The following is a 9,346-nucleotide window of genomic DNA, read 5'->3' as shown; positions in this document are numbered from 1 at the left end:
TGATATCATCTACTGTTAAATTCTGCTCCGTACTTCTAAAATGTTTATTATTATGCTGTATTAAGGATTTGTTCTGTGTATTGTATTGTATTGACCCCCTTCTTTTGACACCCAGCCTACCTGGTAAGGGGGTCTCTCTCTGAATTGCCTTTCCTGAGGTTTCTTCCATTTTTCCCTACAAGGGTCTTTTTGGGAATTTTTTCTCATCTTCTTAGAGAGTCCAGGCTGGTGGGCTGTCAAGAGGCAGGGCCAGTTAAAGCCCATTGCAGTACTCCTTGTGTGATTTTGCGCTATACAAAAATAAATTGTATTGTATTGTATTGTATTGTTAAATAGACACGCTAACTTTACCTGCTTATTCTTGTGAAAGAGTAGCTTTGATGCTCACGCTGAGGAAATATTGGCATGAGCTTGCCGTTCTGACGTTGATATTTTTCTTTGTAGCGACTGAGCGCTAATCCCATAAGAGCCTGAACAGAAAAACAGAGACTAAAATATCATTCTTTTTAGTATTCAAATAATTCTGCAAAGAAGATTTATGATGTAATACTTATAAAGAAGCTTCTCATTCATGAAAATGATTCAAGAAAAATCATTTGCAAAAGACTAAAAAGTAAAAAATTAAATATATAAAAATAATTGTTTTAAGTAAAACAATTTTATTTTATGTGCTTTAGTTATAAATGCACTAAAAAGAAAAAAAAAATGTTTCTTTAACCACAATTTTCATGGTTATATGTGACTAAATAAAATCGTGGGGCACGCATAAATTAATTAATTCAGCCAATTAATGGAATAGCTATCATAAAATATATAAAACAACAACATTGTAATTCCCCACCATGCTAAACAAGTTTCAAAAATTGTTTGAATCAATTAATTTATGTGCGCCCCATGACTGAGTTGAGTTATGAGTTTATAACTAAACTAATTAAAATAAAATCATTTTACTTAAAAAATGAATGTATTTTTTCATATTTTGAACTTTTTTTTATAATAGCTGAGATCTAAAATTAGATTAGTATTTGAAGGATGGAAGCCACAGTACTGGTGATGAAGGGAGCAAAGTGACTTTCAATAAGTGCCAGTCTGACTGGAATAACAATGGAATTGGTGACCAAGATGCCAAGTGCTCTTTAACTCTTTTGTAAGACCCTTGATAACTGAGAGCTACAATATCAGAGGTGTCAAAGAATGAGAAATCTATGGACAGAGAGGGATAAGTGAGTCTACAAGAGCCATTGAAAGAAAGGAGTGCCGATTTGGGAAATAACCTACGGACATGTAAGAGATCACCCAATCTTGGGAACTAAGTTATAGACATGTTGGAGATCACCCATGGCCTTGTCAAGGAAGAAGAAATGTACATAAAGTCAGATCTTATGGTAGGTACTGCCATGATGTGGTTGTACTTTCTAGTTCTTGTCATGATTTTTGCAGCATCATTTTAAGAACACAAAATGATAACAAAAGGGCAATAGAGGGAAATGAGGCACATGAGCAAAAAAAATAAATTACTTTCTTCACTCATAGCTCATGAAAGTAATGACATCACAAGCAGTAAGCGGCAGAAAGGAGTTTTTCTTTCTTTGTTTATGCAGATGCTGGGCAGACACTTTATGGTGGGGTGAGAAGCTCAGCAGTTCAGGAAAGCCTCAGAGCAGAGTCGCGGGTCCTTCATATCGAGAGAAACCATTTCAATTCATTTGTGCGTGTCCTAAGGGTGCCACCAGGTAGCTCCCTTTAGAACTGCTTTGGGTGGAGAACCAAGCTGGCTTGAGAAATGACTGGGAATTCCTCCAGAAGAGCAGGAATCTGTAGCTGAGGTCAGAGACTTCTGGGCCGTCCTGTTTGCAATCCTGCAACCCCAACCCTCACCAGAAAAAAGTAGCTTCCAAAAATGAGTTGAGATTAATCTGTTTCCCATATTTTAAACAAGCATATAAAGCACTGCAAAAAGGCTGAAGATATGAAAAGAACAGAGAACATTAGAGAACAGGTTATTCAGCCCAACAAAGCTCACCAGTCCTATCCACAGAGAGCAAAAGGATATCAGTGGGAAACAAGCCAGGCAAGCAAAAAAGAGTCTGAGTCCACATCCGTGAAAGAGAGCCATTATCTGAAGTTTGTCTAACTGCTGTTGGCCCTCAACGCCCATATAAGGCTCTAAAAGACCCCAGTCTGGCACACACAATTGTAAAGGATGGTGTTGTCTTTTTTAATTTACAGACAAAGCCCCTCCCCCCCCAAGTGGGACTGTCATGCGACCTGCAGATTTGAGACAAGGGGACCTCGGACTGGCTGAAGGCGTAGCTGCCCAATTATTTTAACTCCCATAGCTGATTTGAATGGGGAGTGGTGAAGAACATTCAGGGTCTTTTTTACTAAATCACTTCCTTTGGCTTCATTCCATAAAAACAGTCGTCTTGTTCAGCAGGACTTCAGGTTTTGCAAGTTGAAACAAGGTGCTTCAGATTCCCTTGTGTGACCCGTCAGTCTGTCATTTAAAACCTCCAGTCCAAACAGTGCAGTCTCGATATAAAATGGCACCAATTAGCCTCGACAAAGAAAGAAAACACAGTAAAAGTTTACAAGGAATGCAAGTCTGAAAACAAGGATATCAGGATACTTCTTCTAAATTGCCGTGGATATGAAAAGTGCATATCGTTCTGTGATCCAGTTTGAAATGCTTTTGACAAACCTGATTAAAATTGTTTTGAAATTGAAATCACAACCCAAATCCTAAAATAGAACTGCAATCCAAATGGCAGATAGTGAAAACTGCTGAATGTTAACAAAGCAGCCTCAAGTCACTCCAAAAAAACCTAAATTCACTAAATATTATAGCACTCAAATAATAATAATTTACTTGCATTTATATAGCATTTTTCTCACTACTCAAAGCGCACAGCAATTGCAGGTTAAGGGCCTTGCTGAAGGGCCCAATAGAGCAGAGTCCCTATTGGCATTTACGGGATTTGAACCAGCAACCTTCCGATTGCCAGTGCAGATCCCAAGCCTCAGAGCCACCACTCCACCACTCCACTCAAAGCTTCTTCCCTTCAGCCCCAGGAATTCAGGCCAAATCTGCTGCTGTAGTGTAAGCAGAGCCTGATGGGACTTGTAGTCCAGTGTAAGTAGCACTAGTGCCCATTTAGTAGTGAAATGAAGAAAGATCAGGGGAAGGCTGGCATCATCAATCCGGCCATTTGATTGAGGCACATAGAGTCATGTGAAAAAGTAAGAGAACCCCAAGTAAATTGTGTGAATAAATGGCAGCGCCAAGCTAATTAGAGGTTAAATATGTAAAATCATAGCATCAATACACAGGTCTGCCCCCTTACGTGATACTGATCAGTCATATTGTCCAATCAGACATACTGATGAGGGCAAACCCCTTCAGCAGGAGTGACATTGGGGCCTCGCACCAGTGACAGAAGTTGCAGCTTTCTTTTTGGATGCTAAATGTGGAATATACCTTTGCATAGCCTAAATGTACCGTATATTCTAGTCATTCTCAAGTAAGTTATTTTCTTGTATATCATTTTCAAATGCTGACAAATGCGCTTCATATTGCTATTGAATGCTTTCTTGGCTTAAGTGTGTGAAGCGTGACATTCACAAGCCAGTACATTTACAATCAAACTAGGCAATTCAAAAGAAACTTATAAAAATGCATTATGTAGTAACCCACCTCTGACTGCAGGCGCGCTGCTTGTAGTCGGGACCGACTTTGTTTGGTGTTAAATTAGATCAATTATTATTTCTTGATCAACTGCTGAAAAGAATGCTGCTGTCTCGATTACATGTTCTTCTGTTTTATGGCAATTCAAACTTTTCTTTGCCGTTCCATAGTGCAGCATTTCTCAACCCTTAAGTATTTGCGACCTGAGTTTTCATAATAGTTTTAATCGCGCCCCCCCTAACGTTTTTTTGAAAGGAGCCCACTAATACCAATTTGTTCTTTTTTAATTAGTGATATATCATAGATGATATTTTATTATACCTACTTAACTTTTTCTCGATATTTATCTAACTCTATATTTATTTTTCTAGTATCAGAATGGAGTTTAAGTTCATTTGTTTTGGTTTCAATAGATGTATTTTTCATATTTTTGATTCTTGTTTTCTTTTTCTCACATCTTCGCTCCCCCCTTTTTGTTACTTTGTGCCCCTCTAGGGGGGCCCGCCCCACAGATTGAGAAATGCTGCCATAATGCGTCATTAATCAGGCATCCCATCAGTTTCACACTTAAAGTCCCCGATACTCAGTCTACCAATATATTGCACCTTCCTCTGTGCTTTTACATCCCTGGTAGAATCTGATATTGGGACTGCTTAAATCTAACAAGTGTGCACATAACTATGGATTGTTGAAGCCCACCTTGAGTTAACGAAAAGCACTTGGCATTCGCGGAACTGACTGAACCTCAACTGGAAACTGGAAGACTCAAACAAGAGAGATTTACTGAGCTAATGGTCGATTTCAGTGGCACACTTCATGGAATACCCTCCAGGTAAGACCTCATGAGTGTGTTATAAAGCCTTAGCATTACCTCCTTAGGCTTGTACTCTACATATCAGGGTGCAATACAGCCTCACATTCTGTTAGCCATTTTAATGACATCTCTCCACATTTTAGATGGAGTGAACTGGAGTCAGTGTGGCTTAGAGGTTTCTAGTTCTGAAGTTCTGGGTTCAAATTCCACTACTGTCGATATGTGGTCATGCACAAGTCACTTCACCTGGTTGCACTACAACTAAAAAGATGGTTAAATACAACTCATAATATTTCATGTATGTGTTTTATTTTAGGATTATTTAGAAAGTTTTAGGTGAATAAGCTTTGAGCCTAAAAGGTCATAAAGAAAAGCCAGCTGAGTGCATGTTCTGTAATAGGAACAACAAGCTGAACAAAGTCATCCACCACAAGAGAGACTCATGTCCTAAGATTCATTTCAGAGTGACAATTTTGTTTTTCTCCAAGAAGACAAATAATTCTATGAGGCCTGGCAGGCAGATTCAGAAATACTGGGATACTCAGATAAACCAAGCAGTTTGTATATGATTGTACAAAGATGTGAAATTGGGGGTTGTGGGGACTTTGTAAACAACAGGTTTCTCATATTTAGCTAAAAGTAACTTCACTGACAAGTAGCCAGACCCTGGGAAATCATCAGTTGTCTAATTTTGGCTGATGCATGATCTTACAGCAAGCAGCCAGCAAGATGATCGGAGAACCTCCTTTGACATGTCTGTCAGACTAGCTATCTGAAGAACCATCCCTATGCTCACTAGCATCATGTCTGACAAAGACAGTAACAACCAAAAAGCCGATGTGTGACTCTAATCTAAATCATTCAGGTTGTAGGTTTTCTTCTGTCTTGTTCACTAGCAGTGTAGCATGAAATAATGTTTAGTTTTGATGACCTCACTGAAACTGCCTTATTGCCGACAGTAGCGTTCACCTGAGGGTCGGTGATTCTAAATCCTTTCAGTGATCTGTGAGCAGGCCATCTTCTATGATCCCGGCAGGATCTGCTCATGGCCATTGCTTGGGTATCCAGAGGTCCAGCCCTTGCAGTGGGGGAAACTGAGAGCAAGGTGGGTCTCAGCCATTGTTAAGGCATTTCAGAGGTGTTCTTAAGTTTCACCCGGGGTTCCTCCCCTGGCTGGTGTTTAAGTTCCTTTTATATGTCCCTTTTGCTCATCTTTTTTATGTTAATAATGTTACTGGTGTTAATTATTTGCATTATTCTCTATTTTTTATTAGTTCTGTGTATTTTTAATATTTATGTTTCTATGCTTGTTCTGTTATGTTTTGTGTTCTGTGAGTGGTACCCCAGGAGGCAGGGCCACATGTCTATGGTTGTCAAGGGGCTCCCTCAGCCCTATAAAAGCTAAGGAAACTCCCACAGTCCCTTGCAGTTCATTGAATGTGATAGGTGGTAAGTGAGCTCTACCGCATTGCTTTGCTATTTTTGGTAATTAATGAGTTTCTGGATTCTTGTGATCTTTAACTCTGTTCTTTCACTGTGCCTCTTGGATTTTGGATTGAGACTATGATTGATTTTTGTTATGAATCCTTCACAAGTTTCTTCAGTCCATATTAACGATTCCAGGGGTAAGTAAATGTAAAACCAGGCTAATAATGTAGACGCTTCCAGGATTAAGTTGTCTACTCGTATAAAACAGAAACCCTGGAGTGTAAAGGGCCTTCTGTGGACACATTTCTATGATTAAACACCATCAGCTCACGTGTTCAACATACCAGCTGGATTGTGGTTATTCTTAAAAGTTTCGCTCCTCATAAACTCAAACGTCACAATCACTCCAATCAGCAGTACCACTGGCACTGACATTCCTGTCACCCGGGCTCCTCTATTGGTTACCTTTAGCTTTTTCACAGTTTCAATCTGATCTGCAAATTAAACACATTGTTAGTGCAAAAAATAAATAAATAAAATATTTAAAAGATGAATGGCTGAAAAATGAGTGGCTTACAATGAGTTCTCAAGGCGTGAGAAGGAGTTTGCTGTTTTCTGTGTTTTGCATGCTGAAACACGAGGGTAGCCACAGATTTTTATTGTCAGCCATCTCTTTACTTGTGTGTCATACTGAACTTGTCTTTAATTCATCTTCCCACACTCCAGTTTGACTTCACAGAATTTAAATGCTCATCTACACCAACTAATAAACCTGGAATTTCAGCTCCTAGTGCTCTCTCTCTGAACGCTCGTGGCCCTGACACTTTCTCTTTCCAAAGAAATGTCAAATAAGCTGAACTGTTGACCAGCAATTTGATAGACGTTGAAATGCACTAAGTGAGCGCGCCATGTTGTCACACACAGTACATACTGTACATATCAGATATTCCATCAGCCCTCGCTTAGACCTGTCCTTACAATCTCTGGTAAAGTTCAAGTAAAATCTACCCAACACTAACCACTGCTTACCAACTAACTGCAAGTGAAATGGTGGTTTACTTTGTTCTGCTTTTATAATCCTGTGGTTAGTCTAACAGATTACAGTTTGAATTACATCAACATTTAGAATATTTTCTAGGCTTATGTTGGCGTTGGGTCATTACAGCAGTTTTTATGAATTCATTCATTCTAATAAAACTAGTGTGATCTTAGCAGACTTTGAGCCACAAAGAAGTGTTGGGGAACCAGAGGATCCCCATTTAATCCAAGGCTAGAGAGGGAAGATCTCTCCCAAATAAACAACACCTGAGGTGCTAAAACAAGAATAAAACGTAGTGCTTCTGTGTGATCCTTCTCAGTCGTGGTTAGTCAACAGAATGACTGCCTCCTTCTGACCCTGGTTGGTTTTGATTCCTGGAAGAGGCAGATCATAACGAAGTGGACCTTAAAGTGATGTTTCAGGTTCCCGTGAACTGCCGATGGAAAGAGACATTGTGTTAAAGAGTGCGCCCCCTCTCTGCTTGGGGTGGAAGTGCTTACCTGTACAGAGCCTCGAAGATGCCTCCTAATGACGTGTGCCTGGTACGAGGAAAGATGGCTCAGAAACAACTATACACGGAATGTAGAGGGGAGAAAGTGAATGTGATTGCTGTCGTCATGTGAGCCATTATAAAGCTAAAGAACAGACTAACTTAGTCAAGGAACCCAGCAAAAATAGGAGCATTTGGATCAGAAAGGACTAAGCAAAAATACAATCTACTTATAAAACAAATTCTCAGTTACTCATTTCCATACGTTTTACTTAGTTTAAGGCCTTAGAACTGGGATTCCCAAACTCGGCTCTGGGGACCCTCGGTGGCTGCAGGTTTTTGTTCCAACGAGTTCTGTTTAAAGTTGGACTCCTGGGCTAATTAAGTGAACTGTTATTTCCCAGGTTCTGTGTTTTGGGAATAATATAGAGGTCAGAGAGCTATGTTTGGTTACAAAAGACATATATATATATATATATATATATATATAGAGAGAGAGAAAGAGAGATAGAGAGATATAGTGATAAAAGGTGCTATATTGCTCCCGACACAGACTCGCACTGAGGTACGTGTAAAACACAATAAAGACTTTATTTTCTTTATTTCTTGGGCACGTCTTGCCCGTAATCCCCACAGGCACAACACAGTCCAAATAAGCACACCTCTCTGGCACCACCACTCCTCCCAATCAACCTTGTCCTCCTCTACCCGACTCTGGTCCCTGAGTGGTGTTCGCTGGCTCCTTTTATAGTTCATCCAGAAGTGCTCCAGGTGCTTGATCACCGAGTTCCGGCTGCACTTCCGGGTGTGATGCATATGCTGCCCAAACCATCAACCATCAAGTGTCCAGGGGGAGGTATTGCAGTGTCCAGGGCTGCTCCCCCTGAATATAGTGTGCAGGGGTGTCCTGGCTGGGCATGGATGTCAGCCGCCTGCAACACTATGTACTAAGCAGTTATATGGAATTAATGTATTTTTTCTTGTTTTTAACAGTATATCCTTCTTGATTTTCATTCTGTTTTTCCGGGTGTTCTAATTGTTAAATGATTCCATTATTTTCTAATTAGTGGCTCTAACGCTGAAATAGTTGCAGCCTTTCATGGTTCAGTGCCATTTGTCGTGGTGTCTGCTCTGCTCGTTTTTAGTTGTCATTATTAAGACACGATGAAGAGAGCAAACTGCACAGAGAAAAGGACAAAACAGAATGAAATCATCAAAAGTGAGTTAAGCATTTCAATCTCTAGCAAAAATAGAAATATTTCTAAATGTCTTACATATTTTGAAATCATGCTGCTGTGCTTTCTTAATATAGAATAAGAGAAGAGAAAAAAATATATACCAGTTGATTAAATGAGATAAGCGTCATCCGCTGTTGCTACCGATTATGAATCGGGTCGAAACAAAACCCTGCAGCCACTGTGGGCCCCCAGGACCGAGTTTGAGAAGCCCTGCCTTAGAAGACTAAACTCCCACCTTCAACAGATGAAGGGCTTAAAGAAAAAAGCTTTTAGTTTTAAAAACAAACCTATATAAAATCTCTTTTCTGTTAAATAGTATTTGAATTAATCATATTATCCAAACGACACCATAAAACTATGGACATCAGTGGCCGTTAAAGTGCTCTCATTCTATAAAAGCCGCGTTTGATTTTTCATAAACGTATCCGTGTCAGAGGATCGCCTTCCGTGCTCACTCCTGGACAAGAGGGGGCGCCGTCACTAACAGTCTTGTCTTATTTTTCCCTCACAGCTTTGAGGAACCGCCCCTTTAGGGCAACAGAGCCAAAGAAGCTCCACCCCTTTTAGGTCATCTGGTACAAAAGGGAGACATTCCTGGAAGGTGGCGTCTTATTTGGACCTGACCACGCTTGATATAAAGTCCCTAAGAATG

The 9,346-nt window shown here is 39.9% G+C and overlaps 1 protein-coding gene across 3 annotated transcripts in view; it reads right to left on the bottom strand.

Moving 5' to 3' along the window:
* Window positions 1-737: 737 nt before the first annotated feature.
* LOC120517183 (ICOS ligand-like) overlaps window positions 738-9,346 on the bottom strand; it is a 90,384-nt gene continuing 81,775 nt past the window's right edge. For all 3 annotated transcript variants that reach the window (XM_039739357.1, XM_039739354.1, XM_039739365.1), the window contains one exon: window positions 738-2,558. In XM_039739357.1, coding sequence (XP_039595291.1) covers window positions 2,554-2,558 — 5 coding nt within the window. In that variant the 3' untranslated portion in view covers window positions 738-2,553. The remainder of the gene's footprint in view (window positions 2,559-9,346) is intronic.

Source organism: Polypterus senegalus, chromosome 1 (genome assembly GCF_016835505.1).
Source record: "Polypterus senegalus isolate Bchr_013 chromosome 1, ASM1683550v1, whole genome shotgun sequence".
Classification (NCBI taxonomy): Eukaryota; Metazoa; Chordata; class Cladistia; order Polypteriformes; family Polypteridae; genus Polypterus; species Polypterus senegalus.
Note: the sequence above shows the minus strand (reverse complement) of the source record. Positions and strands in the feature narration are given on the sequence as shown.